The following is a 20,708-nucleotide window of genomic DNA, read 5'->3' as shown; positions in this document are numbered from 1 at the left end:
ATTTTACTTTTCTTCACAAAGGCTCAGTTCCTTGAAATCAATGGGATATGCAGTTTCTTTATTTGAAGTGTGCTCCAGGACACAGAACTTGGGTCCTGGCGTCTGCAATCCGGGTTTCTACGCTGACCTTGGTTGAACTAAGTACTTAACCTCCCCAAGTCTGTCCCCTCACCGCCAATTTGGGAGAACAACGCCTGCCTTATCTTTGTCACAGGTTTTCCTGAGGGTCAGATATATTTGAAAGTGCTTTATAAGCTATACAGTACATAATAAAGGTAAGCCATTACTCCTTCCAAAATCACTATATGGGAAAGACCACGTGGAATTGATCCTTAGGCAGGCTGGCTCTTAGTAAAAATGCCGACTTGGCCAGTGCTCTTTGGCCTGCCATCACCTACCCCTGCCCGTCCCTGATGCCCCGGGTCCTCCAGCTCCTCAGCGGGCACAGCTGCCGGGCAGGTGATGGAGGAAGCAGTTTTGGACCCCATCCAAATGACAGCCTGAGGTCAGGCTGCCTGCCCTTCTAGATAACTCTAGATCCTCCACCGTGGTACCCTTCTCTGCTCCACACACTGGGTAGGTAGCGGGGAACCAGAGCAGGACAGAGGAAACCGTGATCCCTGAGAAGCAAGGGAGAGTAGGAACAGAAGGTGCATGAGGATATGCCTTGACCTATATAAGGAAAGACAGGAGCACGAATGAGGTGGCATGTTGTGTTCACATCACCCGATTCGGATGCGTGGCGTGCAGGCGACGCTTACCACAGGCACGAGACTCTCTCTGTGACACCCCTGAGAAAATGCAACCAAATGGGTTTTGGCTTGGAATTCTCTCTGACAGCTTCGAGTCCATTAAAAGTACATTAAATGTCAGTGAGAATTTGCCACGGCATGTTGTTTTGCCAAGAGAAAAATTTGTTAAATCAGGACATACATTTAAAAATTCTCCACAAAATCATTTCAAGTAACTTACTTTCCATTTACTGCTATTTAAAATGGTGTAGACTTTGGGGAGAAATCACTTATGCAAACACACACACACATACACTTACTGTTCTTTTTCTTCTTTTCTTTTTAGTTTTTTATCTTGATGAGAACGTGTTATGTGGAAAAGTCAATGTAAATCACAGAACTATGGTCACAATATCAAAAGGAAACTACTGTCTTGGAGTGGCTACTTTTTATTTTGATATATATTTTTTTGACCAAATGGTGCTGAGATCAGGATATGACCCTAATTTTACTTTCAATTAAAAAAAAATTTTTTAATATTTTTATTTTTGAGAGAGCAAGAGTGAGCAGGGGAGGGGCTGAGAGAGAGGGAGACAGAGGATTTGAAGCAGGCTCTGTGCTAACAGCACGGAGCCCTATGTGGGGCTTGAACCCATGAATCGTGAGATCATGACACAACCTGAAGTTGGATGCTTAATCAGCTAAGCCACCCAGATGCCCTGGATATGACCCTGATTTTACTTTATTTATTTAGTTTTTAAAGTATTTATTCATTTTTGAGAGAGAGAAAGAGAGAGAGCGAGCAAGTGAGCACGAGAGGGGGGGAGGGGCAGAGAGGGAGACAGAATCTGAAGCAGGCCCCAGGCTCTGAGCTGTCAGCACAGACAGTGTGGCTCGAACTAATGAACTGCGAGATCATAACCTGAGCCGAAGTCGGACACTTAACCAACTGAGCCACCCAGGCTCAGCACCCCAATCCTGATTTTACTTTAAAGAGAAAAGTGAAAAGGGGAAGACATTTGGAATTTACTGAGATTCATGACACCAGGCTTGGCATCATGTTTTATTTTATTTTGTTTCATTATTAGAACAATTCTGTCGGGGGGTATTTCTAGATGTATTTAACAGACAAGGCTCAGAAACATCAGATGGTTCTGGAAAGACCACAAAGCTAACAAGGAACAGAAATGGAGTCTAAATAAGAAGATGCCTTGCCTACAAGTCAACGGTGAAACAGAAACAAACAGAAAGAAACCATTTGGATTTTTAAAGAGTTTGTTCTTGGCTGGGGGTGGAGTGGGGGGAGTGAGCATGAGGGCAGATGAATCAATGTTAGCCATGTGTTGATAACTGCTGAAGCCAAGTGAAGGGTTTCATTATGCAGTTCTCCCTACCTTTGTATGTTTGAAAATTTCCAAAAGCTAAGGTCAAATGAAACCAAAGACTTAAAAGACCTTGACAACATAGAGAATATTACATACAAATAATCTTCTGTTGTTTATAGAACAGGCATGGAGTTTTACAAAAACGAGAAAGAACGAATCTTCAGCTCCTAGAGACGTTTATCAAAATATACCTAGCTGGGCAGTCATCATACAGGACACGCGGCTTGACCTCGCTTCTCGGAAAAGCGATCATTCCACTGTGGGACCATGGGCTGCTTCTGAGGTACTAGTCGCTACTTGTATTATTTCTGCTAACTAGATTGAAGATTTATATCGCTGGATATCAGAAATGCTACTCAGGTTATTTTGTACCCAATTTATAAGCTTTTCTAACCTTATGAAGAACTATAAGAAGACCGTGAATCTTACAGGCTGGAGAGAGGATATTTTACTACAGGAAAAGTACTGCATTGCTTAACTTGAAAGGTTACCTTTCATTAAAACAGGGATAAACGCTTTTCTAGGAAGAAGAATAAATATGTAAAATCACCTCCATTGCTGTGGGCCATGGTCAGGGCTTCCAAAGAAGTTTCCGGAGTTACTTCTAGCTGGCAGATCATTACTTTGGCTCTGCTGATGGCCTTGGCTGCTTCCCTCAGGTCTTCAGTATTCAAAAGTAAATTCGCTCCGGCCACTATTATGATGATATTCTGGCCTATAAAGAATTTCTACATATTTATATTAAAATCCAAGCAAAGCCAAGCAATGATATTCTGCAATGTTACAATCCCTTACAAAGTCACTATGTTAGATGTGTTGTAAGTATTAATTTTAACATTTCTAGGCAATTTAGGTGAAGTTCTGTATTCCTACTGTATCTTTTTTTACACTATTCCTGCTCTGTAAGATCAATATTATTCTGATAATTTTGAAAAATCTAAAAAATATTTCCCCATTAATATTCTCATATACAAAGAATACTAGCTGGGAAGTGATATATAACATACTTAAAAATGGCTGGTACGATGTATGTGGTAAAGATTTTGAATCCTAGATGACAGATGTGGTAATGATGTGTATAAACAGGAATAAACTTGCCTAACGCTAAAAACTAAGGCTCAGTAGTATGCAGTCAGTTCATGTACATAACCTAGGGTATCTCCGAAAAGTGATTCTGAAGGTCAAAACATAGTTTATAATAGCTAACAGATGGAAAGCTGTACCAGCTAAGGCAGAGAGGATATTTGGCCTATCCAGCACCAGATCAAACAGAAGCAGGGGTAAAGGATCTTGAATACTCATCACTTGGACCCACAGTCTATAATCCCACCTAAATGGGGAAGGACTGGGGGTGCATTTATGTTAGTGAACTCTCCAGAGCTGTGCTTTCCATGAGTGTAAGCCACAGGTGGCTGTTGAACACTTGAAATGTGTCTTGTCTAAACTGACATGTGCTTCAATTGTACAATGAATAGCAGATTTTAAAGACTGAGTACAAAGACGAGAAGGTCAAATCTCTTATTACTTTTTAAGAACATTTTGATTCCATGTTGAAAAGATAATATTTGAGAGATATTGGGTTAAGCGAGTATATTAAGATTAATCTTACCTGTTTCTTTTTACTTTTTATTTTGTAAAAAAAAATTTTTTTTAATGTTTATTTTTGAGAGAGAGAGAGAGACAGAGTGCGAGTGGGGGAGGGGCAGAGAGAAAGAGACACAGAATCCGAAGCACGCTCCAGGCTCCGAGCTGTCAGCGCAGAGCCCAACACGGGGCTTGAACCCACGAACCGTGAGATCATGACCCGAGCCGAAGTCGGACACTTAACTGACTGAGCCACCCAGGTGCCCCCTACTTTTAATTTTTTTAAAAGCTTATTTATTTACTTTTTGAGAGAGACAGAGACAGCGTGAGTGGGGGAGGGGCAGAGAGAGAGCACGGGAGAGAATCCCAGGCAGGCTCTGCGCTGTCAGCACGGAGCCTGATGCAGGGCTTGAACTCACGAAACCCTGAGACCATGATCTGAGCCAAAACCGAGAGTTGGATGCTTAACCGACTGAGCCACCCAGGCACCCCTCTTTTTATTTCTTAAAATGTGCCTCATGGAAAACTTAAAATTACGTATGTGGCTTGCATTATATTTCTTTTGGACGGCACGGCCCTAGAGAGATGAGTTGTAGCAGCCATTTCTTTGCATTCCAGGCTGCTCGTGCTGATCCTGTATAGACATGACCTAAAATTACCTCTGAACACAGAACACATGCTAGCCTATCATCTTACCGCAGATGTGTCTGTTGGCCGCAAGGAGGACTTAAAAAAGTGGGGATGGTTCACCATAAACCCAATCTTGGGACTGGAAAAATTCAACGTACCCACACACACTGAGAGGCAACATATCTCCTTCCTTTACTCCTTCGGTGACCTCATTCTCTCTGCTAGTGTCAACTGTTGCTTCTGGGTTGCTGACTCCCAAATCTATGTTTCTGGCCCGGCCTTGGCTGATGAGCAGCAGGACTTAGACTACAGCTGTCTGACAGACACTGCCATTTGGCTGGATCGTTCCGGCCTCAAACTCAACTTGTCAAGACTGCACTCCTGACTTCACCTTGCTATTCATTCCTTCACTTATGAGAGCCGACTGTCCCCTCTCTGGGTATTTGTGTTAGCTCCTCTAAGACAATCTGTATCCTCAAGGGTATAACCGTATCCTACACACAAATCAGACAAGTTCTATCATAACAGGCACTCAATACGTCATATAAAACTGTATCTTTGTATGGAAAAGGCAGGAACTTGTTCCATGAATAGGCTAGAAATGGAACTCAAAGATATCCCTAGAACACAAAAAAGAGGTTTAAGACAGAGGTTTAAGACAGGCGGCAATAATTACTTAAGACGTAGCTTAAAGTAATGAACACGGGCTATTGTTAGAATGACAAATTTTATCTTCTTTAAGTGGGATACATTATCTTCTTTAAGTGGGATACATTTTTTCATTGTTATTGCAACTTGGGGATCACTGGAGTAGAGCTGAATATTCTGTATCTTCTGTGAGAAATGATTGTGTGAAACTATCCTACATCAAAGACCTAATTATGACAGGGGCTGGGCATGGGCCTGGGTGGCTCAGTCGGTTGAGTGGCTCTTGATCTCGGCTCAGGTCATGGTCTCACGGTTCATGAGATTGAGCCCCACAATGGGCTCTGGGCTAGCAGCAGGGAGCCTGCTTGGGATTCTCTCTCTCCCTCTCTCTACCCATCCCCGCTCCCAACCTTTCTTTCTCTCAAAGTAAATAAACTTTAAACAAAAAAAAGATGTTACTTTGACAAATCCTAATTTCACACAGTGCACACTGCCCACAATGCACTAGGTTCTGTCCTAGGTGCCCCTTGGAATGCTGGGCATTCCAAGAAAAAAATCTTATTTTTATACTTAAAATAGTGGGAAGAAATTATGAAAACTTTACTTGAGGGTAAAGGGAAGTTACTGTTTTTAAAGACAAATGTTTCAACTGTCGCCAAGGCCCTGTGACAGACTGACATGGTTGTATATATAGACTTTTAAGATTTGATTGCCGTTTAAAGAGCAGACAAAATTGAATGCTAATGATAAGTTGGAAGTAATTAGTTGCTGCCATTTGCTCAGTAAATATTCTATAAATATGATTCATCAACTTCCTTGTGCACCTATCTATTTACATTTATTTACCTAGTATAACTGAAATGATGGATGAATACTTAACTGCTTTTAGAGACAAATATCAATTCTGAGTTCACGTGAAGGGTAATGGGACATTATAGGATATAAATATTATTTTGAGGCAACTATAACACTTCATATGTATTGGATGGACAATTTTATATTTAAATGATCAACCTGGGAAGTATAAATAAAGGGAAGCATTCATTTTTTAAACTAGAAAGACCACACTTTAGGCCTTAGACTGGTGGGCATAGTAAGAAATCCATAGGATTAGAGTAAAAACTGATGCTTCTGTTCTAGTTCTGGACATGAACTGCTTCCTGAAATGACACTCTAATATGCGAAACACGTACCTTCATTATTGACAATTATAGAAGCAGTTCCTGTAGCAGCATCTTGAGTCTGATATGTAAATTCTAAAAGAAAAAAGAAATTACAATCATGTATATACAGCCTGGCACGGACAATCTATTTTAGCGATTTCAATGCACTACTAATCGCTGGAAAAGCTTTTTAACCTTTAGCCATCTGGGATGATAAAAGAAATAACTAATTACCGCTAATTTATACCCATCACCTATACAACAAGGAAGACAGAAGTCTTTACTTTGTTGCACCTTCGTTCTGCATTAGTAACAACCCAGCAGACCCCCCCACTGCCAAATCACCCAAATTACTCATAGCATATCCACATGCATTTTTCTAGACCACCATTTCTTTTTTTCTTCAGTGAAAGAAATGATAGGCTTCAGATGAGAGATTAAAGTCAAACCTATGCAATGCACTTGTTTGTGTTTCTTCATAAACTTTGTGTCTCATGAAGCATTATGGTCTGGAGCGTAAATGGAAATGTTGATCAGGCAGCCTCTGGCAGCGGCAAAAAAGCCTTGAAATGGAGCCAAAGACCTGCATTCTACTCCTGGCTCTAGCTCCAACTAGCTGTGTGCTCTTGGACAAATTGAGAACTGATCTGGCCTTCGTTTCTCTTTTGTGCAACAATGGTATCGGCTTCGGTGGTTTCTAAGATCATTTCCAGCCATGACATTCAATGACTTTTCTTAAAATATCTTTTGTGAATGTAGCACCTGTTTTCTCTTGTCACCTGCTTTAGAAACATTTCCATGAGATGAAGGTTTGTAATCTCCTATCATTTTATTCCCATCTGGAGGAATGTACATGAAAGAATTAACCAAACGACATTTAAGCAAGATGAGACAGAGCTGTGCATAAAAATTCTCTGGCCACCAGAGGAGGATCTAATAATTCTATTCTATATTCAACTTTTCTTGTAACCAGATCCCAGAGGAAAGTCATAAAAACTAACTTTAAAAAAGATGAAATTTTACCTGTAGAAATATCATTCTGTTTTAAGTTTTCTATATAATCATTGCCAAAAGAATCTTTGCCAACCTGTACCAAAGAAATGATGAATGTTAGATCTTTTACATTTAGTAAAATGCTACAATGTAGTTTTTAGAATACTTAGCATTTTAAAAGGGCATATCTGCACAGTACTTTATAAACATTAGCTAATTAATCTTCTTAATGTAAGATGCTAGACTTGATTTCAGCCCAAATAATTGTTATATATTAATGTTCCACTTGCATCCAACCTAAAACGTGAAGCATTAAATGACTGTCCCAAGTTCAATCACTTTGCTCTCATTTTGATCTGTTCCTGTGGAAATCACCACTGTGCTGTCCACCATCAACGGCCCTCAATATTTATGAAGAATCTCAGTTGTTTGTACTTCACTATAAATGAGGGCATCTTTGTCATGACTTGCCTGGTATTTTAGAGTCTTCTTTGACATGGGATGGGGGCAGAGAAGGGGGAATTTAAAAAGCTGTCGCTAACTTGGGTAACTTGGTGTAGTGAAAGTCTGTCGTTCTTGAGTCCCAGCATGCATTCTGCTAGTGATCTTTCAGTTTTTCCTTGGACACTCACTCCTCTTCCATTCATATACAACATAATTAGGGTGGCAGCTTTGTTACAACCATCGTTCCTAGGTTGACACATCATTATCACCCAAACTCCATAGTTTACATTAGGGTTCGCTCTGGTGTTGTACATTCTATGGGTTCTGACAAATGTATAGACACTTATCCACCATTACAATCTTATCCAGATGGATTCACTGCCCTGAAAGCCTTTCGTGCTCTGCCTATTCATCCCTCTCTCCCTCCAAGTCCTTGGCAACCACTGATCTTTCTACTGTCTCCATAGTTTTGTCTGTTCCAGAATGCCGTATCATTGGAATCATATAATATGTAACCTTTTAAGACGGGCTTCTTTCACTTAGTAAATATATGAGTTTCCTGCATGTCTTTTTTATGGCTTGATCACTCATTTCTTTTTAGTGCTGAAAAATTTCCATGGTATGGACGTTCTGCACTTTATCCATTCACCCACCGAAGGACATCTTGGGTTGCTTCCAAATTTGGGTAATTATAAATTTAGGCTCCTGTGAATATTCATGTGCAGGTTTTTGTGTGGATGCCCTCCTATTTTTATGATTTTAATTCCAGTATAGTTGACATACAGTGTTATAGTTGTTTTCTCCCATTGTATTTTAAATTTTAATCAGCTGTCACCATTTAAGTATTAGGAGGCTTCACAAAAACAAGTTTCCAGGAGGTCCTGAAAATTCAGATGTTCTGGTAACGCTGGGCCCACATTCCTGCAAGGGAACCCAGCTGGATCTGCCCCAAAGGTGAGTGAGTCCATGCTGTCTAGTTGACCACAGCCCCTACAAGGCCTATTGCAATTTATGTTACCTTCTTGGCACCCGTAGGCTTTTAGGCTTCACTCCTGAACTACTTTTCTGTCCTGCAGGTGAGAACCGCGTCATTGGATCATGTATCTGTCTGGGTCTCGGCCACTCCTGGTGAGTTCTGCCTTTCCACAGAAAATTGTTCCCCTCTGGATATATCGATAGAAAGAAACCTAGGAGCTTACTTGGGTCAAGTTCCTCAATGAGTGAAGATACAATTTCCCGGTAAGATTTTGGATGGTCTAGATCAGGGGTTGGAAAATTTTTTTTTCCATAAAAGGCCGGATGGGTAATAGTTCGGACACTTTTCGTCAGATGGTCTCTTTTGCAGCGATTCAGCTCTGCTGTTGCAGTGTGAAAGCAGCCGAAGAAAATCTGTAAACAAATGGATGTAGCTGTGTTCCAGTAAAACTTTATAAAAACACATGGTAGGCAAGATTTGCTCCATGGGCGGTAGTTTGCTGACCCAATTTAAATGCCTCCTCCGAGAGCTTCTTTCTCAAAGAACACTTTTCCCTGTGCTGCTTTTCTGGTAGAAATGCTGAGTAGGCAATAATCTCAAATAATATATAATAATTTCTTATGAGCAGAATTCCTGTCTCTACAAAGAAGAGTGTCCACTATAAAGCACTGCTGTGGGGGAGAGTGCCCGGTGGAGGGAGGTCATTTGTCAAAGGTTTTCTTGGTGGGAGGCTGGCCATTTATCTACCAAAGCATCCCATTTCTTAGGTCAAAGATTCATACCAGAAACAAACTGTTTTCTCATCTGTTTTTAAACATTATTTAACTCTCTCCCATGGGCAATCAAGATGTGATATAGTTGGGAGGGACGCCTGGGTGGCTCAGTCGGTTAAGCATCTAACTCTTGATTTCAGCTCAAGTCATGATCTCACAGTTCATGGGATCGAGCCCTGCGTCAGGCCCTGTGTTGACCGTGCGGAGCCTGCTTGGGATTCTCTCTCTCCCTCTCTCTCTGCTCCTCCCTGCTCTCTGTCTCTAAAAATAAATAAACATTAAAAAAAAAAAAGATGTGATATAGTTGGGGAAAGCATCACTACAAGAATATTGTAGGGATTAAAGGAAGGCCATTCCTCAGCATGTGGGGCCCGGTACAAATTAGAGCAAAGAAACTTCTCCCCTTTCCTATCAGTTTAATACAGGCAAAATCTGTTTAAGGTGAACACCAAAGGCATGTCTGATAAATGGTGGTGATGATATAAACATTTGGAAGTGCAGGGATTAGGGAGAATTGTTGGAGAGGAGGAGGCAATCCCAAAACATTTGGCTTTGCCTTCAAGAAACTGATAATACTGCAGGGAAAAGAAGGCGTACAGAGACACCCGTCACACCAAGTGGAATATCAGGCGCATCCGAGGCATAATGAGGAAGGGACGGCCTGCTCAGACTTGCTGCAGTGGTATTTTAGTGGCTGCAGTAGCTGTCTTCTTCTGCTTGGGGAATCACCTGATGGGCTGCGTCCCTTGCTGACGGTTATGGTTCCAGATTTATTCCAATAGTGACTTCCTGGCAAACCTGTTGGCTGGTGTTCTAAGCTCTACGTGAGAGGTGAAACAAAATACTTTGCTTTTGCCTTCTTTGATATTCCCATGACAAAAATAAAAATCTCGTAACTAAAAAATAATGGAAAAGTAACAGCACTGCTGAGGATTTACAGAAGTCAACCTTAGCCCTGTTAACTTTGCATTTGGGTTGTGGAGATACATTACAAAGTAAAAGGAGTGATAAGAAGCCTGAGAACAGGAAGACGACCTTTGCACTTGTGTCATGGAAGTCAGAAGTGCCCTCACACCGCCTGTGTGGTTTTGGGCAAGCCACATTTTTTTAAAAAATGTTTATTTTTGAGAGAGAGAGAGAGAAACAGAGAGAGTGCGAGCTGGGGTGGGGCAGAGAGAGGATGGAGGGGACAGAGGATCCAAAGTGGGCTGTGTGCTGACAGCAGAGAGCCCCATGCAGGACTCGAGCTCACGAATGGTTGAGACCATGACCTGAGGCGAAGTTGGACGCTCAACTGACTTAGCCACCAAAGCGCCCCTGGGAAGGTTGCTTTTAACTGCCTCTTGCCCTCAGTTTCCTTATCTGGAAAGTCACAGCACCTGTGAGGATAAAATAACATGCATGAAGTGTGCTTAAAACCGTAAAGGATTAAATAATGGCTTGGTGCTATCACTGTCATTATCATTGTCGTCGCCATCCTCATCATCACCATGGCAGTTACTGCTGCTACCAGGGCAGCTTCCCTTGCGGGGAGGGGCAGGGCTCCTGCTTCTTGGATTCAATCTTATAAACTACTTTCCTGTCCATCTGGTTCTCCCTGATGCTTCCAATTCTTCCTGTTGCTCCCTATTTTCAAACAGAAGAGCACTTGATCATGGAAGCAAGCCTGTGGGTGCATTAAATTATTTAAAAAATAAGACTGCATTACTATTATTATAATAAAAACGTAACATCTCCATTAATGGTGTAACTAATGCTGTTTAATGTAACCATGTATCCCGTTGCTTCCACAAGAATAACAGAGCCAACTGGGAGGATGTCTGTGTCTTAGACATACATATTACATCGAAATGTAGACAAAAAGGCAACAGAGATCTGAGTCCTTTCTTTCTGCATTACAGAGTCGCACAGATGCCTTGTGCTGTGTAATACTAAAAGAACGCCATTTTCCCGATTTCCCCATCCTCGAACCTCTTACACAATCATTTATTCTGCTGGATTTCCTTTAAAAAAGGTGGAGCGAAGTGAACACTTCCCCATCCCCTGTGCTTACTTCTGACTCGAATGTAAGCCTCTTCCCCAGTCGCTGGACACTGATAACCAGGAGTCACAGGAACAGAACCCAAGCAGGTGTCCTGCAATGATTACCACTGACAGCTGCGTGACGCTACCTTGAAAATCACAGTGAATGATGCAAAGGGAAGGTCCTTGAAATAAAAAGGACGTGAAATAATGTCATAAAGGAACCTTCATAGGTGTCTCTGGAGTCTTCCCTGTTTTCCCGGTCACATTTTGCTTATCAACCTGGCAAGAGAACTTGAAGTGTAAGTATCTTGGCCGTGAAGCAAAATAGTGCGTGTGGAAGTCAGGAAACTTGGAATCGAATTTGTTTCTGCCGTTATCGAGCTAATTAAAATGCTTTATATTTTGCTGCAAATTGTTCCACCTGAGCTAGGTAGGGTGGGACGGGGTGGGTTCTCTCTGGCAGGTAGGAAACAGATAGTTCTCAGCCTTCGCTGTGCATCGGTAGCTCCCGAGAAGTTTACAGACATCCGGGTGCTCGGGTTACACGCCACATCAATTGAACCAGGCCCTGTGCAGGTGAGACCTAGGCAGGCGCACCAGGTGATTGCAATGACTCCAGCCTCGGCCCGCTGGGACAGTGCGCGTAAAGCTTTGCGTGGAAGAAATGAAAAGGGAGAGCACAGTCCTGCCTGGCGCTGGGGTGGGAAGTCAGCTAAGTGGGAACACGGAGGAGTGTCGCCTACAGAATCTGCTGGGGGCGAGGGGCCCATCAGGGTCCAACACTGGGATCAAGGTATCGTAAAGCTACAAAGATTGCTGCGCTTGTGTTTGCTGACTCTGGTCTCATTTTCACGTGGCTAGGCTCGCTCCCCCTTGCTTTGCTGGCTTCTCTTTCTAACACTCTTATTTGGCAAAAGTAGTTGGATTTCTCTGTTCTACAGAGTGGTCAGTAGAAAAGCACTGTTAACTTGGTATGATCATTTGTGTTAAAACACAAGGTGAATACAATTCAGTCGTGTCTATTTCCTTGCCTTCTGAGAACTTGGAAGTCCTTTCCTCTCTCCACCTAATCAAACCTTACCTGTTTTTCAAGCACAACTTAAAGCCTACCTTCCCTATTCTAGCCCTTCTTAATGCTCTCATTTCCTAAACTCCTAGAGCATTCCTAATAGATACCATTAAACATTTAATTGAATATCATCTTATGTTGTTTGCCTAAACAATCTCCCTAAAGCTCTAGCCTTCCTAAAGCTTATTGGAGACTCTAGCTTAGCAAGACTCAAGCCCTGTATGTGAAATGTGTTCATAAGTATTTGGTCATCTTCGTTGCCTCTTTATTTTTTTGGGCCTATTTTATCATTCTTAAAAAATTTTTTAATGTTTGTTTATTTTTGAGAGAAAGAGAGAGAGCAGGGGAGGGGTAGAGAGAGAGAGGAAGACACAGAATCCGAAGCAGGCTCTAGGCTCTGAGCTGTGAGCGCAGGCTGACAGTGGGGGAGGCTCAAACTCACGAACCGCAAGATCGTGACCTGAGCTGAAGTCAGATGCTTAGCCAACTGAGCCACCCAGGCGCCCCTATCTTATCATTCTTAAAGGGATGTGACCACAGGCACTCAGACTCTCCTAGCAGTGGCTGCCAAAAGGGTCTATAGAAGGTTTTGCTCCTAAACAGCCCTCTTGAAGGCACTCCTACACTATCCTTTCAGATAGTAGCAGTGAAATACTTTCGGGTAAAAGGGTTCTGCGAAAACCACTTTTGGGTAGAAGGATTCTGGGAAAACCATAGTCTGAGGGAGCCTGTTCCAGGTGAAAGAAGCCAGGTCATTGGCAATTATGGACAACTACTTGCACTTATGCTAAGGCAACTCCTAGAACCCGAGAGGCTCTTCAGGAAATCCCAGGCTTAGCTCTACCCTGAAGACTGTAGAGCAATGCAGCTGAATAGAACTTTCTGCAAGGATGAAACGTTCTCTAACTGTGCTGCCCGAAACAGGCACTTGAAATGCAGCCAGTATGATTGAGCAACTCAATTTACACTTTTATTTTAATTACAATTAAATCTAGCTGCACGTGGCTAGTGGCTACCATCTTGGATAATGCAGCTATAGGGAGATGTAAATTAGAATCACAGAAAACAAAAGGGCTGGCTGTATCAGGAGCAAGAACATTTCCTCCAGCTAAGGCTACTGAGATATTTCCTTCACTCTTACCACCGAGAAGGCTCTCTGCATTGAGGGAGAGCCAGTCATGGCTTCCATAGTCCAGAACCGTGACCTAATGCTGAGGAAGGTAACTTCAGTTAGCACTACATTTATAACAAACAAACATCCACATTTCAAAATGGCTGAGAAATGGGCTTCTTGGAATCCTTGGATGGTAGAAAACATCTAGTAATTCTATCCATCAACACATAGTTGAGGAAAATAAAACCTAGAGGACCAAGATACCGTACTCAAGGTCACATGAAGTTGAATATTCTGCTAAGAAATTTATCACATATATTAAAACAGATTGCCAACTTTCAAAGGTAGAGTGCACAAAAACATAATTAACACTCAAATGAAGTTGAACACAATTTAATATTTGTGACTCAAGACATTCTGTGACATTTCAGTCCCGAAAGTCCTAATGAACAGCAGGTTAGGGATACTAACATGCATTTGTTGTCCTATGACAAAACCTGGCAGTTGCTTTTTTGAATAAGTCCCTCAGAATATTATTTTTTTTTAACTTGTTCCTTGTGGCTTTGCCTAAAAGAGGAAAGAAGAATATATACGATTCCACTTGTTTAAGCTAGCTGGTGGTTTAAATCCTATCTAAATGGGTGTTTAGCTTCATAATGGCCCTTAACATACAGAATTAATGCTACAATCAGCATAAGCATAAGGCCTGCTTATCCAAGAGTGGAGGTGAGTTGGTGGTAACCCAATTATTTCTTCCATTCTTCCTATATGAGACACACATTATTTGGTTAGGGTCATAGGGTACCCTGTGTTTGGACATGTGGCCAAGCATTCCAATCAATATAACCATTAGTTCTAGCCAGTTGTCCTACAGCAGAGCTCAGGAAAGGACAAATTTCACTTCATTCCTGGAATGGGATTACTTGGAAAGGGATGGTGACTAATTTTTGATCTTTGAAAACTAAATCTTACTGCACAGTTGACTGTCCCACAGTAATCTAACTGACAAGGCACCTTTTTGGTTAAGATGATGAGTACTCTAATATACTGCTTTTCAAACCATCTGTAGTGAAGGCTCAGTTTTTTTTTTCTTTTTTCATTTTCAATCCATTGTGGACTAATAATTCCATAAAATATAACAAATAAAAACAGAAAAAAATCCTACAAAATACAAGGCTTAATTTATTATTACTATTATATTCAACAGCTATAAAATTCCTCTGTAAAATTGCTATAAATATTTCTAATTGCTTATTCTCAATTTCTGTACTGTCCACACCACTGACAGTTTGCAGGATGCCTGAGGGTCAGACCTTGAATGCGTGGCTCTAATATACTGCCTCTGTCACAGAGCTTAATATCTGCCCATTCCTCAGGGAAAACACACAGCTGTTTTTATTAGTTTTTTTTTCTTTTACCTTTTTATTTTCATTAACATTTTTTTAATATTTATTTTCTTTTTGAGGGAGAGAGAGAGAGCGTGAGTTGGGGAGGGGCAGAGAGAGAGGGGGAGATACAGGATCTGAAGTAGGCTGTAGGCTCTGAGCTGTCAGCACAGAGCCCGATGTGGGGCTTGAACTCACAAACTGTGAGATCATGACCTGAACTGAAGTCAGCGCTCAACTGACTGAGCTACCCAGGTGCCCTGTCTTTTTTTTTTTTTAAGTAAGCTTTATGCCCAATGTGGGGCTTAAGTCATGACACCAAGATCAAGAGTCACATGCTCTACCAAATGAGCCAGCCAGATGGACCTAGTGAGTTTTGATAATGTCATGTTTGAGGAAAGCAAGACCAGGGTCCTTGAGGGTCCTCCCAGTTGGCTGATTTGAGATCGGGGTTATTTGGGTCCTTGCCTGCTCAGGGTTCCTTTCCACTGCACAAGAAGCAGGGTCTTTGGGCTCATTCCAGGCAACCACAACTTGAACTCTTTATTCTCCCAAGGTCCTCCCTAGCAGCCAGTTTTGGATATCTAGAAACAACTTCCTCCTCCAACATTTATCTTCAATGGAATGGTGGAAGAGGAAACACAAAAATCAGGTATTATGAAAGGTATTCTAACAGACTCTGCCCTGCCAAGAAGCCTTTCGTTTTCTATGATATCTGCCTAGATTTTTAATCTGAAAATATCATTTCCAGTTATCCTTCGACTGTGGCCTTGGGCCCACGACTCAGTTGAGTACTGACTGTACAACTCTTAACAACTTGAAGTGTTTCATTATTATACGTTGTGCTGGATACATATCGACGGACTCTTGCTTAACAGTCCTCATCACAGTATCTTGGCAAATAATTCCCCTGAGCTCAAAAGAAGATGTTTTGCATGTGCCATCAGTCTTACTTCACCAGAGCTTGAATTTTAGTTTGTTGCAGGGTAGTAGTAGGTAAGTAAATGTTGCTAAGAAAACTGTAGGAAATTTTCTACCTGTTTTTCTTTTGCTCCATCTCTTCATTTTTATCTGGAGTAATGTCATGATTTTGGTTTCCACTTGAAAGTCGTCATCTTTAAAAAACTGCTATACAGCAGGTTGGCTAATTTACTTAATAAGAAAATACTTCACCAATGGAAAAAATATCAAGATTAATGGATAATGATACCTTCTACTATAAAAGATATTTTTCTTAAAAAAATTTTTTTAAATGTTTATTTTTGAGAGAGAGAGAGAGACAGACAGACAGACAGACAGACATAGCGTGAGCGGGGAAGGGGCACAGAGACAGGGAGGCACAGAATCTGAAGCAGGCTCCAGGCTCTGAGCTGTCAGCATAGAGCCTGATGTGGGGCTCGAATTCACGAACTGTGAGATTATGACCTGAGCTGAAGTTGGACACTTAACCGACTGAGCCACCCAGGCGCACCAATTTTTCTTAAAAAAAATTTTTTTTAATGTTTGTTTATTTTTAAGAGAAAGAGCACGAGCAGGGGAGGGGCAGAGAGAGAGATGGAGACACAGAGACCAAAGCAGACTTCAGGCTCTGAGCTGTCAGCACAGAGCTTGAGGAAGGGCTCAAACCCACAAGCTGTGAGATCATGACCTGAGCTGAAGTTGGATGCCCAACCGACTGAGCCACCCAGGCACCCCTAAGATATTTTTCTCTTTAACAGGTCTAAGAATACTGTAAAGTCAGTTAAGTGTCTGACTCTTGGTCTCAGCTCATGTCTTGATCTCAGAGTTGTGAGTTCAAGCCCTACGTTGGGCTCCACGCTGGGCATGAAATCTACTTAAAAAAATGTCTATATCTATATATATATCTATACCTATATCAAATACATCACCTATCTATCTACATATATCTATAGACATGTACAGATATATAGAGAAGTCTAAGAACATTAAGCTAAAGAAATATGTGTCTAAAGGTTCCAGGTTATCTAAGCAAAAGCACCCCGTATGGGTTTTGGCTGAAGCCATGCTTTCTTATCCTCTCTGTACAGATACCCATGCTGAAGCCTAGCACGGGGCTGGACAGCAGATGACTGCATCAGGGGCACAGTAGATATAAAGCACTTTCCAAACTGCACAGGTGCTAACACAAACTGTCATACACGGACTGGAATAAGACAGCACCACTGCTTTATCAAACTCCTAACTGTAACATTTCCCCAAATACAGCCCTCTGCTGTCTATTCCTCTCACATCCACTCCTGATGGTTGCATGATTCACTTCCCAAGTTCACTTCCACAACTCAAATATTTCTATTTTGCGTTTCTCTTTGCCTCAAATTCAACAGACCCAAAATAACACCAATCTCAATCTTCGAGTTGGATGAGATCCCAGGGGACATCCAATTTTGACTTTCATGGCTACATGAATAGCATTTATGAAGCTTCCAAGAGGGGTTCTCTAATCTCTCCTTTTACGGCTCCGCTCTAGGGAACTCCTCTCTTCCCAGAGCAGCCATTTTTGGTACTTTGCTTCCAATACCCATTCTCTGTCCACGTTTTCCCAGCCAGGAAATATCGTCCTCTTTCCAGTTCCCAAGCCCCCGTTAAGTCAGCACCATCTGATGACTCCCCAAACCCTTCATTTCTAATCAAGTACAGGAGAGGTCAGGCCTACAGCTCCCTCTCCTCGCCCCACAATTCCTAGCATGTAATGGGTCATCAATAATTCATGGATGATTGACACTTAAAATCGATCAAGAGTTCAACCTTAGCAAACGAGGGTTTCTTACTTTGAATCTTGTGCTTCATGTGATGTTTTTGACCAAACAGCCAGATGAGAATTATATCGTGTTAATCATAAATTAGAAATAAAACTGCAGTTCATTAGCAGATGAAATGATAATCGCTTATCGTTTGTACATCATTTAAAGACTCCCATGGAGAGAAGAGTGCTGTGTGCACTGGGAAGTGACATTTCAGAGACATTTTGGTAAAAATGACCCAGCCTACAGGAGAGGGCTCATTCTTTTAAATTTCTCAGATTCCTCTTATCTTTTACTGTGTAGACCGAGTCTAGCTTTTCTAAAGTAAATTATCTTTTTTGTTACACCAGTGATGCAAGCACCTTAAAATTTCATTAAACATGCAAACATTGAACCTCTGGCAGCCAATTTTGTCTTATTTTCAAATAATTTCAGACGGATGGATAGAAATAGGGGCTATTTTACATACCATTTCCTTATATTCCTGCAAAAAGAATTATGCCTAAAAATTAGTTATGGGTAGTTCAGTAAAGCCCAGATTCCTTTCTGATCCAAGGGCTAGCATTAGAAGAAATAACTTAAGAGCTACACGAGTGAATCACAAGTTATTACACCGACTTTCCAAGAGCTGTGTTGCAGCGAAAACTGCTAAAAGCAGGATTAACTTCTGTCGTTCAGAAGCTGGCATACAGAAACTCAGTGGGGCAGGCGAATTCCTCTCACTTCTCATCCTTCACTTGGAAGCCCAGCAAGTTAAAGACGTGCATAATTAAGTTATTTGAGGCCTGCTACTTCCCAGAGGACACACGGAGGTAGAAAGCAATCTAAAGGACAAGGAAGATTATCCTCTCCTGTTTAAATCTTTAACAAGGAACTACCAAAAAAAAAAAAAAAAAAAAAAAAAGAACAAACCAGATACTCAAAAGCAAGTACATGTAAATGCATGTTTCCAGCAGCATATTCACAATAGTCAGGAGGTAGAAACAGCTCAAGTGTCCATCAACAGACAAATGGATAGACAGATAATGGTATGTACAATGGGATATTATTCCGCCACAAAAGGAAAAAAAATAGTACATGCTATAAGGTAGATGGACTTTGAAAATACTACGTTAGGTGAAATAAGCCAGACACAAAATGTCGCGTATCCTAGGATTCCATCTCTAGGAAATATCCAAATAGATAAATCCACAGAGACAGATGGTGGTGGTGAGGGTCTGGGGGTGGGAGTGGGGTGGGGGGGGATCGGGAGAAACTGCTTAATGGTAAGGAATTTTACTTTGGAATGATAGAATTGTTCTGGAACTAAAGAGAATAGTGGTTGTCCAACAACACTGGGAATGTACTAAATGGCACTGAATTGTTCACTTTCAAACGGTTAAAAAATAAAAACAACTCAAATCTTAAAAACAGACTCTTGCCTCTAGGAGCCTCTCCACTGTAGTTTACACTTACCTTGCACACCATGGATGTCTTTGCTCCGAGCCTAGCAGCTTGGACACACTGGTTGGCACCTTTCCCTCCAAAGCCAATAAAAAACTTATGTCCATGAATGGTTTCACCAGTTTTGGGCAAACGAGAAGTAAGGCTATCATAATTTAAAAAGAGAAGGAAAAAAAGGCACATTGGTAACTGCAATCACTTTAAGTTCTTCAGAAGAGAGAAGGAAGGTTCTCTGAAGGAGCTCTAGTCTTAGCAATCAGAAGCAGAGATTATCTTTTCCTTTAAGGTAACATTCAGGGCGCCTGGGTGGCTCAGTCGGTTCGGCGTCTGACTTCAGCTCACGTCATGATCTCATGGTTCATGAGTTCAAGACCCACACTGGGTTCTCTGCTGTCAGCGCAGAGCCCGTTTCAGATCCTCTGTCTCCCTCTCTCCCTCTCTCCCTGCCCCTCCCCTGGCTTGCACTCCCTCTGTCTTTCTCTCTCAAAAATAAGCAAACATAAAAAAGCGATAGCACTCAGTGGTTGGCATCACCTTCTAGAACGCATCTGCTGACGGGATTCTTTACTTCCCTACAGTCCCACAGCCACGCTACTGAAGCTCCACTTCAGATGACAGTTCCTAGTGTCTGTACTGCATCAGGGGTGTTCGTAGGTGCCTTTGTTTTCCATGATGGGGAGCTTTTGGAGGGAGGTAACTTCAGATTCCTGCTTCTCAGTGCCCCCAGCACAGACCTTAATTCACCATGGGACTTGATAAATGAGACCAAGTTAATGTGTGTTTCTGTACAGATAGATCTGGTCACTTTAACAAGAGGTAGGAAGTGTAGCAGGATTCTGGTACCCATGTTCAGGACCTACGGAGAAGGAGGAAGTTTCAATTCTAGGCACTAAGGAATCACACTTGTTTCCTTGCAGGTGGGGTGGGAGTGGGGCATTTCAGTGACAGGATCAGGTGTTAGCCCCAGTCCCTCCTGTTTACCGCCCATTTCATGTACTGACTCAAAAACAGCATCTATTAAAAAACAAAAACAAAAAACGGAGTCTGAAGAACCTAGTTTAAAATTTTTACTATAGGAAATTTCAAACATACAAAACTAGAGAAAACAGTATATTAACTTCTCTACCCCCATGCACTCATCACCCAGATTCAACTATTGTCAACTCCTAGCCAATCTTGTTTCCGTCTGCATTTTTAGGGACTTCTCCAAGAGCTAAGGATTTTTTTACTGACCTGTTACTGCCTAATGAGGGTAGTACTAAAGGAGACAAAAAGTCAGGGTAAAAGGTTTTCTCTAGGATATGATTTTCGTAACATCAAAGTGGAAAATGTGAAGAAACAAATCTTTGAAGGACAGAAGACTTGAGAATGGAAAGAGCCCTTGGTAGAAGGGCAAGTGAAGAAGATGGGCACCAGTGGCACGAGGACCGGGTGGCCACAAAGAAGTGGGCTAGACGGACCAGATGGGAGGATGGCAGGTGTGACCGAAAAGGTTAATTAGCTTTAGATGGGAAAGAAAGGCCAAGAGAGCAGTTCACGACAGTAAGTCAATTGAGAACCTACTCTGTCCTGGCAGATTTGTA

General features: G+C 41.7%; 1 protein-coding gene and 1 long non-coding RNA gene across 12 annotated transcripts in view; one reads left to right on the top strand and one right to left on the bottom strand.

Moving 5' to 3' along the window:
- Window positions 1-20,708, bottom strand: part of RBKS (ribokinase) — a 99,381-nt gene that overhangs the window by 64,008 nt on the left and 14,665 nt on the right. For all 6 annotated transcript variants that reach the window (XM_019448825.2, XM_019448832.2, XM_019448811.2 and 3 more), the window contains exons 2-5: window positions 19,138-19,270; window positions 7,165-7,228; window positions 6,172-6,234; window positions 2,667-2,831 (exon numbers count right to left, since the gene is read on the bottom strand). In XM_019448825.2, the coding sequence (XP_019304370.2) occupies window positions 2,667-2,831; window positions 6,172-6,234; window positions 7,165-7,228; window positions 19,138-19,270 (425 nt within the window). The remainder of the gene's footprint in view (window positions 1-2,666; window positions 2,832-6,171; window positions 6,235-7,164; window positions 7,229-19,137; window positions 19,271-20,708) is intronic.
- The window catches only part of LOC128773672 (uncharacterized), a 75,276-nt gene that overhangs the window by 43,749 nt on the left and 10,819 nt on the right, over window positions 1-20,708 (top strand). Inside the window, exons 2-5 of one of the 6 annotated variants that reach the window (XR_008418071.1) lie at window positions 2,236-2,399; window positions 8,407-8,532; window positions 8,655-8,706; window positions 15,477-15,572. This is a non-coding gene — a long non-coding RNA (uncharacterized LOC128773672). Of the gene's footprint in view, window positions 1-2,235; window positions 2,406-3,788; window positions 3,961-8,406; window positions 8,533-8,654; window positions 10,220-15,476; window positions 15,573-20,708 lie in introns of those variants that run through there. The other 5 variants (XR_008418072.1, XR_008418069.1, XR_008418070.1 and 2 more) reach the window with 5 other exon arrangements.

This window comes from Panthera pardus, unplaced genomic scaffold, assembly GCF_024362965.1.
Source record: "Panthera pardus isolate Hobbes unplaced genomic scaffold, ASM2436296v1 HiC_scaffold_26, whole genome shotgun sequence".
NCBI lineage: Eukaryota > Metazoa > Chordata > Mammalia > Carnivora > Felidae > Panthera > Panthera pardus.
This window is presented reverse-complemented; position numbering and strand designations above follow the sequence as displayed.